The sequence below is a fragment of the Uloborus diversus genome, chromosome 7, assembly GCF_026930045.1.
Source record: "Uloborus diversus isolate 005 chromosome 7, Udiv.v.3.1, whole genome shotgun sequence".
Classification (NCBI taxonomy): domain Eukaryota; kingdom Metazoa; phylum Arthropoda; class Arachnida; order Araneae; family Uloboridae; genus Uloborus; species Uloborus diversus.
Window position 1 is genome coordinate 132319051 of NC_072737.1, and position 24828 is coordinate 132343878.

Consider the following 24828-nt stretch of genomic DNA (forward strand, 5'->3'; position numbering starts at 1 on the left):
ATTGTTTTTTAAAAAGAAGTGTGGGTAAAGCAAAGTGAGTACTCTGCTGAATATGCATTCAACACAAGAATCCAAGCTAAAGAATTAAGAAAATAAAAAGACAATCTTACTTAAAAATGGAGAACATTTACATTTTTTAGAAAATATCTCCGCTAATTATTAAAATGAAGAAATTGCAGCTCGTTGGAAAACATTTGAAGATGTTATATCATACCTGCTGTAGCATATTACAGAAAATGCATAGGTAAATGATGATTTAGAAATTAAAACATTTGCGGTGACATCTGGAATTAAAATGCATTTTGAAAAAATTTTTGAACATTTGTTTTTTCAATATTACATTTTAAATCAAGATCTATTCGTTCGACTAATCAGTAAACCTAGAAGAATAAAACGTATTCCCTTGAAAAGTACTACTTAGTTTCGTATGAAAATAACTAGTGTATTGGCAAAATACTAGAATTTGGTGACACTATCAACTTGCATGGTGTTAACTTTTTAAAAGAGAGATATTTAGGATTGAATTAGCCCAAAAGAAATGTTATTCAGTGGGTAAAAGCAGGTTTTTTTTTTCTTTTTGGCATATTCAAATTGGGTTAATTGAATTGAATCCTTAAATTCAATTTATTACTCTAATATGGAAATAAGTAAAGTAAGAACCACATTGCAACATAAAAAAAGTTCCTAAAAAGTGTAAAAGTAATGTAAGTGTCAAGAGATTAATTGCGAAAAGTTTTTGATACGCATTATTCGATGGTTACGTTAGTCAAACACATTCTTTTGTGAAAGTACCACTAAGGGTCAAAAAATAAATAAATAAATAAATAAATAAGAAACAGCTGTAATAAATATGTTGTTCATTTTAAAAAATAGACTGTTTACCTTTTACAAATATATCAGTCAATTCTAAAGGCCTGCGTTACTTCCAGGAAAATTTGCCTCGTTACATAAGCATTGTTTCTCAGATTGCAAAAATGTTACGTCCGTCATAATGCCTTTTTTGCTGAAAAAATACCTGTCAACGGTTATTTTGATTTACATTCTTGGTAAAAATGAAAAATAGTCACCTTGTGCATTTTAAATCTGCACATTAAACCAAAAAATTTCTTTTTACTTCAGGTTTTAAATAACAAGAGTTAGAAAATCAGCTACGAATGTTATGTTAGTCACTATAGAATGACCCTTTATCTTATTTAGAATTTTAAAAAAAAAATTTTCAAGCATTGATTTTGTTAAACACCACTCATTTTTCAACTCCCTTTCAGAGCAAAAAAATAAATAAAGAAATTCGATGTAAAACTTCGGTGTAAACAGTTTTAGTAAACTTTTTCTGCAAGTTGTGCCCACGAATTCGCTTCAAACACACATTTTAAGAGATTTTTTTTTTTTTTTTTTTTTTCAGTTTTTCGAATGCTGCACAAATTTTGCATTTATTTCAAGTGGGCGGTACAATTAGCTTAGTGGCGTAGTGCCAGACAAAACAATCTTAACTGCATTTACCTATATTTTACCACTTACTTTCAAACCATTTGTCTGCAAAAACAAAACACTTTAAAAGAGAGAAAGAAATAAATAAAACTAGTAATTTGTGTTATTTAACTGAGGATATCACAGAAATGAAGCCCAGCTGAACTTTTTTATGAAGTGTATCTAACTCCTGCTATCAGGTTTACTTAAATTTGTGGAACTTTCCGGAGGAAATTTTCTTGTTTATCAGTACTATCAATGTAAAGTATTCTTTATAATTCAATGCCTTTTTTCACTTCCAGGAAAAGTACAGGGCAGAAGATATATCAGGTGAAATACAGGTACGTAACTAAACGTAAAAATATCATGTTTGAACAAATGATATTCATATAGTATGACACTTCTCTTTTTTCCAATGGAAATATCTCTTTTAAAGGCAGGTTTCCAGTGGATAAAGGAAAATTACTGGGGATAATAATGCCTTTTATAAAAACATTTTCTATTTAATTTTCCTTTGACTTCATTAACTTCAACTGATCTAATGTAAAATGCTTAGATGTTGATCATCCTGCATTTAACATTATGCTTGCAGGCGCCGCTTAATGTGATCACTATTAATGTTATCATTCGCTTAATGTTATCAGAATCACGAAGACCCGGAACACTTGTATGTTAACACACGTTAAAAAAGTCGGATATTGTAATCAGCGTCTTCGTTTATTGTTATCACTTTTTCATAAACTTTCAATTTTTTCCCCGTTTTTGTTCCTTAATTAACAGAAATACATAGGCAAACCCTGACGAGACTAACTTTCTGTGTAGCAGTTGGTGATTTTCAATAGCAGTTCAAAATTTTTCTAGGAATGAAGCTACATAAAGTTCGCCCCCCTCACTCCAGTGACCTTAGACTCCCCCTAAGAAAACTTTCTTTTCCACCTAAAAAAAATCAGTCACTGGACATATTGCCGGCATTGATGTTGGACCTCCATTGTTGCCATTACTTTGTACACTATTAAAGAATTGTGTCGAGATTGAAAACAAAGCGAAGTTAAATTAAACTTTAAACAACAAGAAAACCCATACTAGAAAAGACAGAAAAGCTGAATGTGATTTGAAACTGGTTTACGAATGTCAGGGAAAGCGGTCATATTTTACTTCACCTATTACTTTGTGGTTAAAAATTGCATAATTTAGATTTAACATTTTATAATTCAGATGCTTCCATTCTGTTAATTTAATTTATAATTTAAAACTGCGTTCAGTCGAGTCATTGTGATTTTAATTTGAGGTCGCCAAAATAAATGCACCTTAATTGAAAAAAATCATTTTTTTGTGTCTCCTGGATTCTTTTCGGTTATTGTTGTCAGTCGGTTATTGTTATCAAATTGTATTTGTCCCAAAGTGATCACATTAAGCGGTGCCTACTGTATTTGTTCCGGATCCAAGTTTTTTACAGTAGATGCGCTAAAATGTACAATTGACATTAACAAGAACTGACGTTAAAGCTAAGCTCTTGTACATTTTATAATAAATAACTTACTGCCACCAAAAGATTGTATGATAAAACCATGCACCAGAGTCTAAATGCTTTTTATATAATGGGGTGTACCGAACCATTGCTTCGGTCACTCGTCTGGTCAGTGCTAATTTTATATTAGCTACCAGTTTGTTTGGCCCTCTTGGCTTCCTTAAGAGGTTTTCCAGCTCCAGCTCAGTCAATTCCTTTGCCGGGCTGATGAGTGCTAATAAGCACGAAATTCAGTCCTCGGTTGTATTGACTGAGCTGGCGGTGTATTTCATGTATCCTGCTACAGTTGAATCCTGAAAACTAGGCTTAATGTGGACCGAAATGTATCCAAGTTTGTGAACATTCCAGGTTATTGGAAATGCACGTTCAACAGGTTTTTTGAGCGATGTTTTTTCCTCCTACCAGAAATTGACCGAGTGTTCTGGATTTGATCCGGGTATTGAATGATACGCTTTAAGAACTCTATTGTATTTTCATAACAAGTTGCACTATTGGTCCGTAAAACTCTGTCGAGCTATTTTTCGTTTCGAAATGGCACATAGATTGCGGCAGGTTGGATCCACTTTTCTATATTTTCTCTGCTGTCAAGTCTGCTCGCTTGATGTGACATTGTCGCATTCGCTAACCGATTCAACATCCAGCAAGCATCCTGAACAGCTGATAGAAGCCTTTTGATTGGCTGAATAAGGTTTCAAACGGGGTCATGTGTCGAACTAAGGTTCAGACTGGTTGGTGAATATGGCTATTAGTTTAGCTGTTTAGTATTAAAACCAGCTCAATCTATGAATTTTCACAAGGTTTTTTCCGCAATTTGATAAGGGAATCCTATCATTTTACAAAGTGATTTGAAGCTTACCCAGCTCAATCGTATTAAAACTACTGTCAAAAATTGGTTTCTTTTGGGGAAGAAAGCCAAAATCAGTGGTTTCCATTTTATAGGACGCGACTCCCAAGAAAGAGAGAGAGAGGAAAATTGTAAGTGGGTCACGCAACTGATTCCGACGTGTGATTACTGAGCAGTGTTACCATAACGAATCGAATGTGATTTCTTGGTTCATTACTTTGTTGATAGTAGTGTCCTGCTGTACCGTCCTCTTGGTAAACTTGTTGCACATTACAGGAATAGATGTTACAACAATTTATGAGACGTTATAATGGGCATCTCAGGAACTATTGTTCGTTCTATAACTCTCCATGAGAGTTTCTACTATTTCAACAGCTATGCAAATCATTTGCTCTCTTACTGGACTTCTGTTTTCCCTATTACAAATAAATCTTTTCACCTACGTACATCAACCCGTGTTACAATCCTGGGATTATGCTGCAGTGGTTCTTAGAACGTGCCGATAAATTCAAGTTGATGTTCTGAGTGTCCGGCTCGCTGGATGAAAATAAAATGGAATAATTACGGGTATCATTAAACTGTAGCTCAGAGCTGATAAACCACCATTTCAAAATGTAAACGAAGAACATTTGTAGAACTTATAATGCAACGTTACTTCGGCCCTCTTTCAAGGACTTAGACAACCGTATCACGGGAGATTGCAACTGATCAAGACTGTTTTAAAATTTGCTCCTTATGCCTTGCTTCTCCTGGTGATAGACTTGAAAGCTAAAACCTTTTCCTTCTAGTCGTACGTTATCCTTCTGCAAAGAATATTGGCAGTACTTCAGAGAGTCAAGCCACCAGAACACGCAAGAGTGCATCTAATCTGTTTAATTGCTAGAATAGTACGCAGCTCTCATTGGGGCTATAGAAAAATTAATAGTTATTATACTTCAAAGAGTATTGGCAGTATTTCAGGAATCAGGCCACCAGGACATGCAAGGGTGCATCTAATCTGTTTAATTGCTAGAAAAGTACGCAGCTCTAATGGGGGACACACAACAATCAATGGTTATTCTGCTGCAAAGAATATTGGCAGTACTTCAGAGAGTGAGGCCACCAGAAGACGCAAGGGTGCATCTAATCTGTTTAATTGCTAGAATAGTACGCAGTTCTCATGAAAGAGATAAAACAATCAATGGTCCCCGAGATGCCCATGATAACGTTTATCATACCTACTTCGCATGAGACTTATTATTATTTTCCCCTTTGAAACTGCATCAAATTTCGTGCTTCTAAAGGGTAATTTATATATTTAGAATAAACACGTTTTCGTTTTCATTACAGCTTCAAGTATGCTATGACTCAAAGGCATCCATATTATACGTCACCATTGTGAGAGCAAGGAATTTAGTGACATCTAGGGATAACAGTGGGTTGCCAGACCCGTACGTGAAGTGTTATCTTCTGCCTGAACGATGGTGAATTTCTTACTTATTTTCAGCTTTAAAAACATATTGAAATTCAGAGGTACTGTGTCAGATTGCCAAAACTTTACGCATTTCATTAAATACTTGTTCGGAAGTTTAAAATTGATCCTAAAAATAAAGCATAAGTTCATTGCAAGTTAAGCTTTTCATCATTTTTAATATCGCAAACTTTCTGATAATTCATTTACTTTACACTGACAATGTAGATTCGAAAGAGCACTGCCAACCGGACAATGTAGCACTGCAAACGACAGTCTAATACGGAAAGACTCATACCACAATTTTTTAGCCTTACAGTGCGTATATATATATATATATATATATATATATATATATATATATATATATATATATATATATATATATATATATATATATATATATATATATATTAACCAACTGAGCATAGAAAAGAAAAATAAATAAAGAAACATTTTTAGTATTTTTTCAAACGATGCACATTATTTAAATATTGATTAGGATTTAACAAGAAGCTGGTTGAAAAAAAAATCTGAAACATATATTTTGAGTATAAACCAAACCAACTTTTTTTTATTGTTCATTAATTTCGATTCTCTAGCATCGCCTAACTCTCCCTCTAAAATGATTTGGGCAAAAAGTTATTTCATGGGGGGGGGGGGGGGGTATGCATTACTAACATTTAAAACGGATTTTTGAAAAGAAAAAAACTTTTTTAGGTAAATTGGAAACTATTAATTGAAACAATACTCTGTTTAAATTCATTCATTTAATTCATTGAATTCATTTTTTTCAAGATCACGAAAAAAGTTTCACTTAGGCCTAAATTTCCGTCATACTTATCCCGCATGAATGTTGGCTAGTTTCTTGGGTATATTCGTGCGTATATAGGTACCTTAGAATGCTATCGGTGACATATAGACTGTTAAAAATTCAGGAAACTTTTATCTATACTAATAATATGAAGCTGAAGAATTTGTTTGTATAAACACGCTAATTTCAGGAACTACAGGTTCGAATTGAAAAATTCCTTTTGTGTTGAATAGTCCATTTATTGAGGAAAGCTATAGGCTATATAACAATGACTAATAGGAGTGGATCAGCAATAAATTGAAATTAAATCAATAATAATCATTATGCATCAATAGCTCGAACTTTTATTGCTCGAACAGATCAGTCGGTAAAGCACTCGACTTCGGGTTCGAATTTCGATGCGGGCGGCAAGATTTTCAGCATTCATTACGCGGCTCATTTAAAAATTAATTGATTCATATATTAAGGGTCTTCAATTTTTTTTTTCGATTTTTTTTAACAAAAAACCTTGATGTGGATAAGGGTGTGTAATTTTTTACTATATATATATATATATATATATATATATATATATATATATATATATATATATATATATATATATATATATATATATATATATATATATATATATATATATATATATATATATATATATATATATATACTAGCTGACCCAGCCACGCGTTGCTGTGGCGAAGTAGTTGGAATAAAATATTCTTTTACTCAATATTTTGATAAAATCTAATCAATATTTTTAGTTAAGCTTAAAATAGTCTAGCCAATTTTAAAACAAATAAGATTGATAATGGGCGTGTTAGGCTGAATTACGTACTTATTGAATTTAGTAATAATTTTCAACGGTTAAAGCACTATACTTACGCTTAGTAAATTTTGCAAGTATGACTTCGGCCAAAAATAAAAGCAAAGTATCTTGAAAGTGACAGTAAATATCGAAACTGATTGTAAAATATCAGAACGTAGAAATTCGGAACTCAAGCGCTCGAATACGCTACCTTGCGGTGATTTGCAAAACTGCCGATGAAACTAAAACATTGCCACGTTGCGTTCCACGTGTGTCTGTTGACGTAAACACAGGCAGTTTGCTCTGAGTATTTATTAACGCAATCGATGAGTCTTAGTTTGATTTCAGCTACAGAAATTAATTCGTCCCTTAGTAGTATTCTCGAGCTTCTCAAAATAATGTTAGTTTTCCTTATTTCCTTCTAAAATATGAGTTGATTGAAAATAGTGAAAGCGAAAACTGGATTAACAAACTTGGATAACGTTATACAAGGTAAAAATTTTTATTGTTTTGTATGAATTTGTAAGAATATGAGTTTTTTTTAATCTTAAATTAATTTAACTAACCATCTTTTACAGCAGCATTTAGTTGGAATGGACGGTATGCAAAATATTTTCGTGAATATATTATCGTAGAACAAAATGAAAAATGTTTCACCGAGAAAGAATTTACTTTATTCCTTTTATTCTCAGCTGAAAGGTTTCGCCAAATTTGTTTAGGGTTATAGTTTTAGTATTGTGCGAGCAAAGTAGCCTTGGCGAGATTTCGCGTTTTTAGTTAAACCATTTTTAATTTTTATCATGAGTGGAATAAAATGGTAGTAAGATTACAGAATTCGATAAGTAAAAAGAAATAATGGTCAATCAACTGAAAAGAAAACTACCACCATATATCCGTAAGAATTCTGTAGATGATTTGCATAACTTGACACAATTAAATCATAACTCAGAAATTAGAAAAATCGAAACAGAAAATTTTTAAATTAACCGATTCGGGAATTCGAGAGAAATAACTCAGCAACAAATGCAAAACAATAAGCGCTAGCCAAGCAAGGCAAAGAAGTATTATCTTCTTTCGATAACAATTTGTAATGTCATATTGAATTTTCCAGCATTAATTGTTGTTCTTGTCAGGCCACAATTATTATTTAGTTTTATCAAGAATTGATAAATATCGAATTCAACATCGTGGAAATGGCTGCTTAGAACTACGAACTACGTAGTTTGCATTAATCTTTGACGTTTAGTAATGCTTCTTGAATTCTCATTTCTTTCTACGTGGGCCAGAATATCCACAAGACTTTGAAAATTAATTTAAAAAGAATAAAGCGAAAAATATCATACATACGAACAAAAATCACAACACTTTTAGCATTTTCTTCGTTACCACATGCGTTTGTTTTAGTTTTTAAGTCGGCCATTAGACAGTGACTGCAGTGCCCCCTATAGTTCGTTGGAGTTGCGAATTAAACATAAACCAACATACGCTTTTAGAATGTACACTATATTTTATTCATCTCAGATTTATCTATAGTTTGCAATCAAGAGCTTCTTTACAAAATACATTAACTAAATAAAAAATATCCACTATAATATTAAAATCTGTTCACGTCCGTCTGTCTGTCTGAAGATCGATCTTCTCGAGAACCACTGCGAATCGAGAGTCAAACGAGATACCGATCAATTCGAAATTTTGCAAAGAAAACAATAGGACCAATCTCGTAATTGTGCGACTTTAATTAGTGGAGATATTAATTAAAACGTTAATTAACATAACGTTATTCAGGAATTTTTATTTCTTTCCTGTTGCCATTTTGCACATGGGTGAGCAAGTAAAATTCTAATAATTGTTTTAAAAGAGTTTTTTGGCTGCTGTCCAAATCTTAAAACAACGTTTCCATCTAGAATTTCATTTTAAATTAGTTTAAAATTGGTTGCTCTATTCGAACATAGCTTTTATTTTATCGTCTGTTCTTTTTTTATTTTTTACATTCAACGTTCTTAACTCTTTTCAGCATATGAAAGTTTTTTTCTTTAGCTATGTTTATTGATTGTAGTGTAAGTTTATCATTCACCGACCTCATATTTTGGCACATTTAGGATGTGCGACTAACTATGTTTACTTTGTTGGACTTTTTCCCGTCACATGGTGAGTTTTCGAATTGTAATAACTTTCTTTTTCCTTCCTGTTTCTATTTTTGAAATACAGTTTGTGTCGTTAAAAGAACATATTAAATTAAGATTGTTTGGATTTCTTTAAGTGAAACAGAGTTGAACAAAAAAGATTGTTTTTAAGGATTTTAACTAAAGCTAAATTGGAATCTGATGACTTGGTATTAAATTAATGCTTATTGGTATTTATTTAGTCTTGGTGCTTTAGTTTCACGTAATCAACCAAAAAGTGTGTCTCATTTTATGTTAAAAATGGTGATTGTAATTGTACATAAATATTTCAGATATAGTCTATCAGATGTAATTTATTTTAACGTGAGCACAGATTAAAGTTGATAATGCATGTACTTTCATCTTTTGTACTAATTGAAAATGCTGATAACTTGTATCATTGATAACTATGATTAACGTTAAAGAAATTTTTGCTAAAAATAGGCTCTATTGGTGTTTTGCAAACCTTGCATTACGTGTATTTATTTACTCCTTAGCGCTTTAGAAACTGATGTCAGAGTAATACAAAAACATCAATTGGACATCTCTTTCATTTTTTAAGTAGCCCGTGCAACGCCGGGCACGTAGCTAGTATAAAAATTAAATTTGATAAATGCGTTAAATAACATTGACTTCGATATATTGTTTCTATTATTTGAAGACTGATAATTATCTAAGCACTAAGACGTGCACAATATTCTTTCTTAACCTATCTTATGCTAACACGAATAGGTATGATAACTTTCCCACTTGTGAGTAGGCGATAGATAGTTGCCCATGAGAGAAACATGTATGTTTCAAGTCCAGACCGAAAAGAGACATTGTTTTGTTTTGAGATTTTTTCATGGTCTTTTCAAAAGCTAAATAAATTGGAAATTGAAGCCTTCTAAATGAGTTTGAAAATTATGACGCAATAAATGGATTACGTGGCAGACATAAAAGTTTCTCCTTTAAACTTTTCCGTCAAACTTGTTGACTTTTAATGACGAAACGTGTACCGTTGCATAATCAAGGTGGGTTTAAACTGTAAAAACAAATAATAGTTGAACCAATTTTTAATCGGAAATCGTCTTGTGGCATTCCTAGTATATCCAGAGAATTTAAAAATTCAGTTGGAATGTTTAAGGCTTTGTTTTCATTGACAACTGTATAGCCTTGTTCAGCATCAATAGTCAGCACAATCTGATAATGATTTTTTTAGCTGTCAATAATGGCTCATTATGCACAGTAATTGTAGCTAAGACAACTTCATTCCACTGTTTTTTCTCGTTGCAAATCCGTGTTAACTAAATCGGTGACCAATCAATCGGGTAACAGCACATTATAATGACTAAACAACAAATTTGAAACTGAAATGCATAAATCTTCAATTAACACTAATGCTTCATTATACATCTCTGGTTTAAAATCCAGATTTGGATATCGGTGCACTTGCTTAACTTTATGGACATTTTCAAGCATAAAATTTATATAATTTCCTCACAGAAATGATGATTGTGTTAGATATTATGTCATCAAAATTATCTTAAACAGTTGACGAATACTGTTTCTCGTTATATAAAACCTGCATTAAAAAATTTCAACTCCGAATGATTGTGTGTGACCAATAATTACAATTCTTTACATGCATCGTGATATGTATCAAACACTCGACAATTAACGGTCAGTAAATATTCCTGTCTGTCCGGGAATGTTTACTGAAAACAAATGCAAAAACAATATTCACTTTGTTTTGGATGCACAGTTTCGTTTTGGATGGAGTTTTGGTCCCAATGTCTTGGCTTTAATTTTTAATCATGCCCGAGATTGACGAATGTTTTGTTCTCTGTTTACGTGGCTTTCATTATTTTCTGATTTTATTCACCACTGTAAAAACAATTAAAAATCCTCTTGAAAAATAATGGGTTGCTAATACGCCCAATTTCTGCCATCAAGATATCTTGTAAAAAATAGGAACGTTTTCTACTAAAAATCAATAACCTTCCTAAAATTATTCTGAAGTCTTTCTGAAGAATTCAGAAACCTCTCCGATTTGAGACAACCACTTCTCTGAAGCTTTCAGAGAGAACCTAAGTTCGTTTAAAAGAAATAGCTTGGCACATTTTTCGACATACCAAGAAAATACCAAAAGCATTTTCGCAACCATAGCCAATGCTAAGAAAAACTTTCAAGCATGCACAAAGAATTCGACTTGCTTGTTACTCTTGGAATTTTACTGAATCCAGAGACTCACTTGCTCCCATTGGGAGTTTCTTCAATATAGATGGGCTACTGACAACAGTAGTGAAGTCAATTCATCACTAAAATTCATTAACCTTCCTGAATTTATCCTGGAATCTTTTTGAAGAATTTTGTAATCTCTCTGGCTAAAAACCAGTCGTTTCACTGGACCCTTCAGAGAAAACTTAGGTAAGTTGAATACAAAGCTTAACACCTTTCTACTTTTTCAAGAAAGCTCCAAAAGTATTACTGCAAGCATGGCGAAAGGTCAGACAGATTTTCAAGCAAGTACCGTGATTCTAACTCGCGTGCGACTTCCGCAAAGCTACGGAATCCAGAAGCTCATTTACTCTTATGGGGATCTTAGTCAATGTAGACTGAACGTAATAGAACTGAAGCCGATACACTTAATAAATACGCTCAGTTAATCTTTAAACTGGAAATAAAAAATATTTTTCGCAACAGTGAGAAGTCTGCATTCATGACGTTTGTAGCAATTCAGGAAACGTTTTGAAGCAGATACTTGATTTCCAAATAAAATTGTTGAGGACCTGTGAAATCCCAACATGTTCCATGGAAATAAAGTGACATTTCGGATTTGTTTACAGTGCATGTAAAATAGCGTGGAACATTGGTAAATAATTTTCTTTCTGAGAATCGAGCCGTACACATAAAGTTTTTAACAATGTAAAAAAAGAAAAAAAACAGGGTCGTTTTTGGAGGTTCAAGTGCTCTTCGTATAAAATACCTTCGGTAAAATATACTCGTTGACCGTTTTCAAGATGTACTGCAAGATGCTGTACATAAGGATCTCTTTCGTACATAGAGTAGCCAGATAGCTTCGTTGCTGTTTTTATGTCCACTCATCGCTCATTGTATTTTTTCGGCAATTTTGTCTATACCTCTTACTTCAATTGCAATATAACAAGGACCTTTAATAACATATTTGACTAAGTATTAAATGGATTTCATGGAACTGCAAAAGTCGACATTTATATGAGATTCATACGTTTTTCAAAGCAGTGGTGAGTATGGAACTACCCTCTGCTTATCAATTCCAACTTGATTTGTGGAATTTGACATATAGATTGAAAAATGTAGCCTCTATACTCCTCCTTTCTACGGCGATATTTTTGATAAATATCTTATCCGTAACAGAGTATCATTTGTAAATTTTAATTAACTTAAGAATAAAATTTTTGAGGATGAATGAACTTACAGCGACATCTAGTAAGAATTTACAGAACCAAACATTCAATACATATTATTAATGTATAATAAACATTCTATTTGCAATAAAAAATTATAAAAACTATCCTAACTTTTAAGTTGGACCAAATTACAGATACGTATGAATTTTGATGAAAATTGGTTCAGTAGTTTCGGAGTTTACCCCGAACAAACATCGTGACACAAGATTTTTATATATATAGATATAATGTGATGAACTTTAATGCACTGTTGTCGTATTAACGCTGGTAAAAACTGCGGAGCAAGGCTAAAAATAAAAAAGCAAAGTATTAATTGTTTCTCAGTATTATTATTGACCCAGGCAGCGCTAGGTATGTTCTCTAGTGGTAAATTTTACAGTAAAATGGAATGTTTACAGTACTAAAAAAATTACAGGATATTGTCCCAAAAAAAAAAATAAAGCATGCAGCGCCAATTGATACAACACGTGAATTACAGTGCAAAGCACATAACACTGTGTTCCCCCTCCCCTCGATGCGTCCCGAAGTATGGTGAGCAGCAAAGCAGCCTGCCAATTCGTAGCTTCCAAGATCGAAATCTGCTGCTCGCATTTTGTATTTTTAGCTCTCGTTTATTCTATCGTAAAATTTTACAGCAAAATAGAACTTTGCGTAAAAGTTACTGGCAATATGAATGTCAATAACTTTTACCATAAAATTTCAAGAGTTTTTTAGCAATGTTGGTACCAGCTGACGTACAGGCCGAAAAAAAAATTCATTTTGGTCATTTCCGAGTTAATTATTACGATTTTTGTTTGCGTTTGTATGTACGTATGCTTTTATCTCGCATAACTAAAGAATGGTACGCCTCAAAATGTTGAAATTTCGTATGCGAGGTCATAATGAAAGCTAGTCATCCATTTTTTCTTTAAGTTGAATTATGATGTTCTAAAAAGGATCTTAGCTTTTTCTGGCAAATTTTCGCACCCTGGCAATATCTCGCCAAGTTGTTGAGAAAAGTGATACTCCAAATAAAATGCCGGATTGATGAGATTCCTCTAAGTTAAAATTGTTGACATCTGTATGAGATAAATCTCTGTAAAACGGTCTTTTCAACAACAGTTGACTACTACGGTTGGAAGAACTTAAAAAAAAAAAAAAAAAATCTGCTCTTTCTAAAGCCCTATTATAAGTTCCATTTAGATTGTGTAGTTGAAATTTCAAATCTAAAACGCTGGAAAAAAAGTATAAATTTCATGAAATTTGAAAGTGCCTCTATCTATAATCAGTAATTGATCATACTTTAAATACGTGTAGCACAGACTTAGTCAAAAATATTAAAAAAATAGTGCAGTGATCACATCGTTTCTTTCTTTCTTTTTTCTTTTTTTGTGTTGTAGAAATGTAAGATATTAGAGACTGAAATTGTACCAAAGACGATGAAGTAATTTTATAGTTTTCCCTGGTTTTAGAGTTTTTCGAGAACTGAACCTTTCAATTATTTTCTAAAGACGATTTCGTTGTTTTGCCGATTCCCAAATAAATCGACATATTTAATGTCGGGTTTCTAAATAATCTTCTTTGAAGATACTTTTTAAAAAGCATATGGAAAATACGCATTTTTTAATCTTAATGAATCTTTAAACATCTTATAATTTATATAGAATGTGTGCTATGATCATAAAACCACCTTTTAATATATTTTATTACAAATGTCTTTCTTTATATTGAGTGCAATGATGATAGAACTGCAGAGAATGTTTGGAATTCATAATATTGAAAAATTTAGCATATTGATAAAACTACTCCTATCATTTACACTAAAAAAATGCGTAAGGTTACCAGTATTATTGGGTGTAACGTTACACCAATTCTGAAGCGTGTAGCATCATTGTTTTGAAAACTCAAATTGTTGGAGGAACCTTGCTCTTTGGTTTCAATAGAATTCAAAGCTCATGCTTAAAGATCAGGATCGACGCAGAGCAGGTAAACTCTTATTAGCGGAGCGTAAACCGACCTTGGTTGCCGAGCGTTAAAAGCTCTTCCTTTGCGAGTCTGAAATTAACGCACTGAGTTCGGACCTGACTCAGATCATTAAATCTCTTAGTTCAATAAAAATGTTTTGTTCGTATATTAAAATAAATAAATATTGTACATTAAAATAATTGGTGAAAATTGGTTGTAAAAAGCATGAACTTGATAAATCGTTCAAAATAAACAGATGGAGGCTTAATTTTTGTTAATGTGTAAACTTTCACCCAATTTCTCTGTAAGCATACAGAAAGTTATGGTGTAACCTTACACAGAAATGAGCGAAAAGTTGTGCTATAGTTATATTACTATAGGGTAACCTTCCACATGCGATGTGTAACTTTACACCAGTTTATATCAGTTAAGTTACTCCAGAGTAATGGGGAGTAAGGTTACACATTTTTTTTTACAATGTATCATTTATGTCATGTTTCAAGTCTTGTTATTTTCTCATCTGCTGAAGTTTTGCTTTTTGCTTGTTTCTTGTAGCGTGGAGAACCAGAGACGAACGCGATACTTTTCCCGCTGTAGTAATCCGGAGTGGAAGCAAACAATGGTCTATCCAGATGTGCCACAAGACCAACTGAAGAAAAAACACCTCGAAATCTCGGTCTGGAACTATGATGTTAACAGGCCGCCCGAGTTCCTAGGAGAAGTTATTCTAGATCTGAAAGGTAAAATGCATTGTATTTATACTTCGATTTCTGCTCTACGCTCCAAAAAATTCCCTTCCGGTTTGTTTCTTCGTAGTCCAGTTTTAAACATTCAACAAGAAGTTCCGTCAAGAGCTAAACGAGTCTACTTTCCCGTTTACCAATATTGACTTTCCAGTATGTAATCAGTACTTTGAATATTAGCTAAAATTGCAAATTATATCAAACGTTACTTTTTAACATTTTGACCTGACTTCTAGAAATAAAATATGCCTCGCAAATCTGAAGAAATAGATGCTTAAAAAATGAATAAATAAAGAAGTGTAGTACCTTTCAAAAAGAGCAGCTAACTTTTTTTTTCATTAAAAAAAATCTTTGATCGCTTTCAAAAAACAAAAAATGAAAAATAAAAAAACTCATTAAAATAAATACATTATATCAAAAAATAAAGAAATCGTTTGTTTTTCCCTGTTGCCGAAAAATAATTTGATAAATGAATGAATGAGCTTTCAAAATAAAAAGAAAACAACGAAATGTCAACTTCAAGAAATATGTTTAAAAAAAAACGTCTGTGCATATTTTTACGTACAAACATAAAGAACTCTTTATTTCTTTGCCAAACATTGAATACAAAAACTAAAACTGACATACAGACATTTTTCCCCATCTCAATTCGCAACTCCAATAAATTACAGGGGGTGCTGCAGCCACTGTCTAATGGCGGATGAAAAAGGTAAAACAAACGGCATGCCGTAACTTATAACTTGCTTTGACGTTTAGTGAATGGAAGTAATTTTGCAACATGTTTGTGGGAAGCTTTCTTTTCTTTCTTATGAAATTACATTACACCATAAACTGTCTGAAGCCTGTAATTTACCCCAAAGGAAACACGTGGAATGGAATGTTTTACCTTTTTCTTTAGTATTATTAATCACCGCAAGGTAACGCATTCGAGTTCTGGAGTTGCGAATACCCTACTTTTCAATTTGTAATTTTTCAATATTTATTTAATTATTTTATTTATTTTTAAGTTTTTTGGTTTTCGCGATAGTTTTAAAACACATTAACCCCTCTTTCATGCTTTTTTCTTCATTATCTGACTTTTACTGGGAAAGTTGGCAAAAAATATTACAACAATGTTTTTCCTTTCTTCAGAACAAAATAGTTTCACTCAGGAGAAAATATTGGAAATATTACGCTGAATAAATGTGCAAGGTTAATTTATATCCTCACAGGAAATTTACAATGATATTTGCTGGATGACGGTGCACATCACGGGTTTTTCGTGGGAAACTCAGTATGGTGCGGCTAAAAATGGTAAATTTATCTAATTTCGTGATTCACTGTTATCAAAATCGTTTTACTCCAAAGTGATCGCATTGAGCAGAAACAACTGTACAGGGTTCGTACGGGTCATGGAAATCCTGGAAAGTCATGGAAAAAAATAGCAAAATTTCAGACCTGGAAAAGTCATGGAAAATTGAAATTTTCATTGAAAGTCATGGAAATTTATTTCAAGTCATGGAAAAATTTCCTGGACAAAGAGAAAGGAACAGTAGCTAAAGGAGCATTAGAAATTTTGAGTGATTTAACAGTATAGCACAAAAAAGCTATTAAAAGTGGAAAATTGAACGATCCAAAAATCAAATCTGAATTTTGAAATCTCATTGCATCTACTTCTGTCGCAGTCCCTTACCATTTTTTGCAATGTGATTTTCCTGCCTGGACATCACTTATTTTGAATTTTCTGTTATTTTCAACACTTCTTATGTTTCAAATTCTGTAGTAGCAAAATTTTATGTTCTTAGTTTTGCCACCACTCAAAAAAAAAGCAGTTCAATTGTATGCAAGTTCGATTCCATCACTCGTAAGGACTTTATTATTATATTTATTAGAGTTTATCTTAATTTGTTAAATGTTTTAGAAAATAAAGATCTTACGTCAGGCGATAGAATACAGAAAAAGAGGAATTCTAATGGTCTAAACCAGTATTGCTTAATATACGGCACGCAAAACTAATCCATGCGACCCACTGCTATGTTCAATGTCGGGAATTAAACGTGTTCCTGAATTTCTGAACCTATTAATTTATATGGATTTGAAAGTATGCAAATTTGAAAACAAAACAAATATACTTTTGAATCTGAAGATTGATTCATTACTGAATGGTTTTTTCAAAAAAGATCTGGTTTAGAAACATGAAGAACTAAACTATGTGGCTTTACTTCAAAGAACCAAAATACTGTCAAGTTACGTGGATGATTAAAGGCACTGTTGACACTAAAAGGTAACTTTTGAAGGAAATTTATTGAAACTTAGTGATGACTCAATCAACCTTGTCCCATTCAATATCATTCTGTCTGTTTAAAAAAAAATATCAGACATTTTAGCATCATCATATTCGCTTCGCTGCATTTTTGATTTACTTAAATTTATATGATGAAGACAAATAAGAATAGTTTAGTTTTTTAAGTGTTATATTTTTTAAATTACGAGTAAGTGCTTCAATGAGGCTGTGGCATTCATATAGATGTTTTGCTAATGCTCATTTCCAAATATTGCCAAGTTTGAGATTAAATGGTGCTATTCTCTTCGTGTAACAAGGTCATGAAAATTTTCATTGAAGTCATGAAAAAGTCTTGGAAAAGTCATGGAATTTTTTCATCCAAATAGAGTATGAACCCTGACTGTACTTCTATAAGCAATAAAGCCTCATTGGGGTGTCACTCTGACCTTCCAAATGTTCCCTGGTTCCATAAGTTTTGTCTGTCGATTCAGCAAATTCGGGGATATAATTGCAATACTGCAGTTTTTAACTGCCCAGATGTTGCTTTTGATTAGATGTACAGTAAACTCCTGATTATCTGCGGAATAGATTGGCTCGGTAACCGCGGATAATCCAAATAGTAGGTAAAAACGATGATAGTGTATACAATAACTAAACGAGCTGATGTGTGCCTCACATGACTTCCTTTTACTCCAATTTTAATGTCATTTTCCCATTATTGGTAATTTTAATGTGATTCAATAGTTTACTCTCTAAATATCACCACCAGTGGCCAAATTGAAAACAGATTTTTTTTTAAAAAATCGCCAAACTTGTCGCCAAGTTGGTGACGAAACTTGGCGACCAAAAGATTGGCGATCTATCGTCAAGGGTCCGCCAAATTGTAACACCACTTGAATTTACGTCGAAATTAACAATGATTTCCCCCAAAAAAGGGGCAAAAGACCCTTTTAGTAACAGCCGAATGCAAGCAAAAAGGGAGGTGCACAACTAGACCCCACTAGGAGTCTACGTACCAAATTTCAACTTTCTAGGACATACCGTTCTTGTGAGTTATGCACATACGCACATCCGCACTTACGCACATACGTACATACAGACGTCACGAGAAAGCTCGGGAATCGTCAAAATGGATATTTCGCGTGTCTATACATTTTTAGGCACTTATCCACGTATGGTCGAGTCGAAAAAAAAACTCAACATTCATTCGGGGGTGAGCAAAATGGAAATTAAGGTCGATTTTTGAGTGAAATTTTTTTTGTGAATACAATACTTCCTTTTTTGTAAAAGGAAATAAAAATATGAATAGCATTCAAACATACATTTAAGTTATAGCTGAAAACGTTGGTACATTGCATCTACTGCCATTGAATGTAGCTAAAAGCGAACAGTAAAACAATCATTAGTTTAAAAAACAATTAATGACCGTAAAGAAAAAAAATAGTGGAAAGACCTGCCAATAATCGGGAGTTTACTGTACTTATGTGTGCATATCCGCATTTTATCAATCTGCAAATTGAGAATTTTCGCTTACCCAAAAATTGACAGTATTCGAACTGAAAGTGCAACAATATGTAAAGTGCCTAGGTGGCGTAGTTGTTTTTCGGCGGATATAAGCATGGACTCTAGAGTTGGAAATGTGCTCGATTGATTTAATGGTTTGTTAGTCAAATTGACGCAAGGCCGTGTCAAATGTATAATTTAGATTTATTTATCAGCTCAGTGAGCATTATTTTATTTTTGAATGTAACATAAACCAATAAATGTTTTTTAACTTAATGTGTCTTGCTTTGCTACTCTGTTATCCACCAAAAAAATTTAAATTCGGAGCGCCCCCTTACAAAAAATGGTTGATAGAGCTTAATAGAATTCTATAGAAAATTATATAGAAGTCTATTGAAAGTTTTCTACAGAAATTATTCCTATATCATTCTATACATATACATATAGAACTTGAAAATGAAAGTTTCTGTAGAGAATTTCTTCTATAAAGTTCTATAGAAACTGCTATATAATTTGAGCATAAGGTTTTATAGATAATAAATTCTATAAAATTCTATAGAATTTGATCAGAAAATTTCCCTTACTGTAGAATTTTGGAAAAAATAGAATTCGTTCATTTTCTAGTTTGGAAAGACTAAAAATTCCTAATTAATTAGGAAGTTTTATCCCAGAAATGAAATAATTTAATTCCTTATTAATCTATTTAATTTTGAGAATAATTGTTTTATCAATTAATTATTTGTTAAGGTCATATTTTTTATTACAAGGGAAGATTGTAGTATGTTCGTTAATAATAATACTGTTTCATTTTGTCACAGTTCGAAGAAAACAATTAAACTTAATTAAATAATTAAAAAATAAAATCATATAAAAGGTAAAAATTATTTATTATTTAAAGCGCTTAAATTATTTTATAGTTATAATAAAACTTCTAAAAATTAAAATTAATGCTAAGTGTGTGAGAAATCGTATAACTTCTTGTCATTGTTTAGTAAATAAAATAATCGAAATTCCAAGATGCAATCTCCGTATTTTGTCACGAAAGCTTGCCGGCAATATTCCTCTCAATCTCTTTGCGCATGCGCCAGTCTAATTTCCCTTTTCTGCCCCAAATGGAGTCGTAAATTTTGTCTGTGCGATCGTCTCAAATCGTTGCGCTAAAAATGGCCGAACATTTGGCGAATTCGTTAGAAAGCATGTATTATTTTTGTGTTTTTGTTATAGCTGATTAAATTAAAACAATTGGGAATGAAAAAATGTATGAATAGTAGTTACAAAACAAAACTTGAGTTTTGTTCAGAATGAACTTCATTATGCATCGGAAATAGCATTTGATTTTACTTAAATAAATAAAGCTCATGATTGAGTAATGACATTACTTTACTGGTGATTATTGCATTATTAATTTATATGTGAGTAACAATAAGCAAAAGTTTGGACATGGTTACATTTATTTTTGAACTGATAGGGGTTTTAATATTTAATTAGCACCCCCAAATGGTGCCATTGTCCAGTTTTATGCAGTGTCTCTATCTAACAATAATATGTAATCGTTGGAATAAATTGCTGCACCTAATATTTTTAGGCATAATTTGGTTTTGTCGAGCATATATTGATTATGTAAAGAATTGTCATTGTGTTTTATGAGGCTCTTAATAAGATCTAGAGGCTGTATAGGAAGATCTATAGAGGCTCTATAAGAAATACCTCTATAGAGTTTTATAGAATTATGGTGCAATTTTCTATAGGACATTTCTATAGGATTCTATAAAAATAACTCTGTAGAATTCTATAAGAAGTATATAGAATTCTATAGAACTAATTTTATAGAAACCTATAGAGTTTTTCAGTATAGAATTCTATAGAAAGCGGCCTATAGCAAATTGGGCCATAATTCTATAAGATTCTACATAGGTATTTCTAATGATTTTTTTATAGAATTCTATAGACCATTTTCATAAGGGCCCTGTCTGTATGCAGCTTGGTGTCACACTCTCTCAAACGTTTATTTCAGACACTTCGGTTATCGATGAGCAGTCTCGGTGGTATAAACTACATCCCCACGACCCCAAAAAGTATCCGAGTCACACCGCCACCCTCAACAACGAAGAAGCCATTAAAATGGCTAGACTGAACAACCCAGCTCAAAAGACGCTCTACTTCGAGAATGGAGATGACATCAGGAAGGTATCGCTCTTCGGTCCACTCATGTTTTTCTTTTATCCTCTTTCACTGTTTTAAAGTTACATTTCCTTTCCTTGTTTCTTCGAGTAAAGACATTGCAAAATTTTTGCTTTCTAAAAGTGCAACTAAAAATATTAATATTAATAACGTAATGCCCTATTTCTTTTTTATTCTATAATTCACATGAGCTTGGGATACACTTACAGCCACAAAGAAATGTAAAAATTTCCTTGAAAATATAAATAACAAAATACAACACTTTAGTATAAATTCTGTCCGTGTTTGAAAAAAGATGGAATTTAACACTCTTTTCGGATTTCATTTCTATCGCTACAAAGAGAAAAAAGAATAGCCTGTCCTTTCATACCCGAAGTTAATTCCCCTAAGCTAAAAGGAGAAAAGTTTTTTCTTTTGTTTTCGGTTCTAAATCTTGAGTCTAGAAGAAACATCAGGAAACAAGCAAGTAAGGATTAAGCAAAGCTCCATTAATAGATCCACCGGGAAATAAACTTGTTGTTCAGCGAACAGTAGACCTACAGTTTATAAAGGCAAAAAAAAAAAAAACTAACATTGGTTTGCTCTTTATTTATTTATTGTTTCAAAACACTCTGAAAATAAAAATTTGCAGATTGATAAAAACATTTGTCTAACTGTCGAGTTAAAACAAGGTCCCAGAATGTTAAGAATGTATTTGACAAGAAATATTCAAAAGTCGATGTACCTATGGAGGAATTGTCAGAGAGCATTTGTACCTATGAAGGTCTGTACCCTATTCTTTGCGAAATATTTAGCGATTAATAATTACCATGTTTTTTCCCCAATATCAAATAAAGCGTAAAACATGATTTTTAAACTTTTCAGAAAAATAAAACGAATTATTTACTAAACCTCTACTGAAATAAGTACATTGAGAGAAAACTGTAAGAATGCAAGCACTGACGTTTAAAATGGAAAGAATCCTGCTTGACATGAGTCCCATTCAACCACTAAAACTTTCAGTACAAAAATATTCTTTTCGACCAAGTTCGCCTTTAAAAAAATTTTATACCTATAACGCTGTTTTCTCTAAATATTGTGGCCAGTGCTTTATTTACATGGAGATTCATGGGAGCTCAGCACCCATGAACTTCTTTCCTTTTCCTTTCAGTTTTATGAGAATTTTTATGTAGTAGGCAAAATTCAGCCGATTTACTAATGAAACTAGGCTCTGAAGACTATAAAGGGTCTGAAGACAGGCTCTGAAGGGCTCTCTGTATTTTTTTTAACAAAGCCCTGATTGTGGATTTCAAGTAAACATTTTCAACTATTAAAAATCAAAATCAACGTTAATGATACTGTAAACAGCATTAACAAATTTTTGATTGGTAATATTTCACCACGAAGAAAACTTTTTTTCTTCTTACTTTAAGCATTTTGTTTTTCATTTCAATTCTTATAAAATCGAAATATACTTTCCGTAATATAGAAGAGTTGTTTTACTGTTCTGTGTCCTAAGTTTCATTGCACTCAATTTGCTTATATAGTGGACTCTTTTACAATAATAACTAATGGGATCGAACGAAAGTGTTTAGATTTTGAGTGTGTTCACTACAGAGGAAGACTCTGGAAAATACATGTTTTTTTTTCTTCAATATTTGTACTATACAGCCTTAATAGATTATGTTCAGTATTTTGCATAGTGTGCTATACCAGTTGCTGACTTTTGGATTGATTTCTAGTGCAACTGCTATGTCTAAATCAACTCAGTAGGAACTTTTGCATTTTTTTTTTAATTTTAAGTTTTGCACAACATTCAACAATAAAGTATTACAATACAGCTATTGGTACAATACCTATAAAGAAAAAAAAGAGTAATTTTTAATATGTGTTTTTTCATTGTGTATTCTCATGCAAAAAACTTGTAATCATCCAAGTGGAAATACTTCCAGGTGATTCAAAGCTGCATTTTGCTTGAAGGTAATCGTACTTTAGTGGTCTTGAACACTACTTAATACAATGGTTGTATTCTTGAACTATATTAGTTCAGTAGCAGAACTTCAGGCCCATATTGCTCTTCTAAATGATTTTATGTGATGCTGTAATATCCAGGAAAATAACGTTTTTTCTTCCTCTCTCCATCTTTCCCTTAATTCCGCATAAAATTGTGAATGTATTTCAAGCTTTTTAATTTGATTCATAGGAGTTTCCGAGTACCGATTGTGAACATGTTCAGAATATAAAAAGGTAGTAATTGCACAGGGTTTTTTTTTTTTAAAAAAGCGTTCATAATACTGGGGTGTTCATTTTGTAAGGTGCTCAGAGTGCAGAGAGGTCAGCCTATGTTAAGTCCTTGGGACTTCGCCGAGAAAACCGTTAAAATGTGTTCAGAATATCAAGGTGTTCACATTAGGGGGTGTTAGGTAGAGAGAGTCCACTATAGTTATATTAGTTCCACAAGAATAACGCTATGACATTAATAAATAGCGTTTTGATATTGGACAATATCGTTACAGTTGCATAACAGTAAAAACATGATTTTTTGCAAGCATGTCTTGCTTAATATTTTTAAAGAAAAAATACTAGCAGATGAAATGCGAATAAATAATGATAAACAGATTTTTAAACTCACAATATGACGATATGTGTAGTAGGATCAGTTACATCTTCGGCTTTACGTATAACAATCATTAATTACATATTTACATTAAAAGAAATAAAATCTCACATGCTGCACTACCTAATGATAGTTTTGTGGGGAGATATTTTTTATGTTAGATGTTGCAAGAATCGTTAAGTGTAACTATTTAAACTGTTATGTATTTCAAACGAAATGATTGTTGATTTAATGTTTAATCGTTTTGCATGCTTCTTATATTTATGTACGTATTAATGTATTATATGTCTTACATAAAATATGTAATTTAAAGTGTCACGTTATAAAAAAACTTGTTGATATAAATTACCCCAGAATATAATATTTAAAAGTCTTACTCCCTTTTTAAAATGAAAATAAGAAAATATTTCTAAAATGCATTTTCGTTAGTCATTTGAAATCGGAATATAAAGAACTTCAAAAGGATTGTCTCTACCTGTTTAAAGAAATATCTTTAAAGACATACCACCGCAGCAAATTGAATGTGAAAATTTCATCTAAATGTAATATAGTGTATGCTTTTTAAAATAAAACCTTTATAACGTATTTTAGAAAATTTTCAAGCCTATGAACTTTGATTCAAATCAGATTTACTCTTACAATGAACTTTTCTATTTTCTTCTGAAGCCTCGGAATCAGTACAGACAGTCGGTTTTACCAAGTAAATGAGCTTTTTGAGAAACAAATTGACAGCTGAAGTTCGATTTTTGTATAAATAATTGATAGTGTTTTTGTACACACAAATGCTTAATGCTTTATTATATGAATTTGAAAAGTAGTATAAATCGGGGTAATTCATATCATTATAAAGCTTGCTGTGCATTAATGTATATGTATTAATTGGTGTTTGCCTTGAATATTGTGATGTAATTGTTTTGTCCTTTCTCATTGTGCATGCAGCAGCAACACACTGCATAAGTGCGGGACAACTTCCTCATAAAAGTATAATCTCTCTTCTTTCTCTCTTTTGTTTTCTTTCACTCAATTTCTCTTACCAATGCTGCAGCGTGGCTTTCAGTCTACACACAGGATTCCTTGCGATTTATCGCGACACTTAA

At 32.2% G+C, this 24828-nt stretch overlaps 1 protein-coding gene across 1 annotated transcript in view; it reads left to right on the forward strand.

Annotated features, from left to right (window-relative positions):
* Positions 1 to 24828, forward strand: part of LOC129226627 (uncharacterized) — a 351739-nt gene that overhangs the window by 314315 nt on the left and 12596 nt on the right. Inside the window, exons 23-26 of the mRNA XM_054861257.1 lie at positions 1770 to 1808; positions 5169 to 5302; positions 15001 to 15185; positions 20969 to 21141. Coding sequence (XP_054717232.1) covers positions 1770 to 1808; positions 5169 to 5302; positions 15001 to 15185; positions 20969 to 21141 — 531 coding nt within the window. The remainder of the gene's footprint in view (positions 1 to 1769; positions 1809 to 5168; positions 5303 to 15000; positions 15186 to 20968; positions 21142 to 24828) is intronic.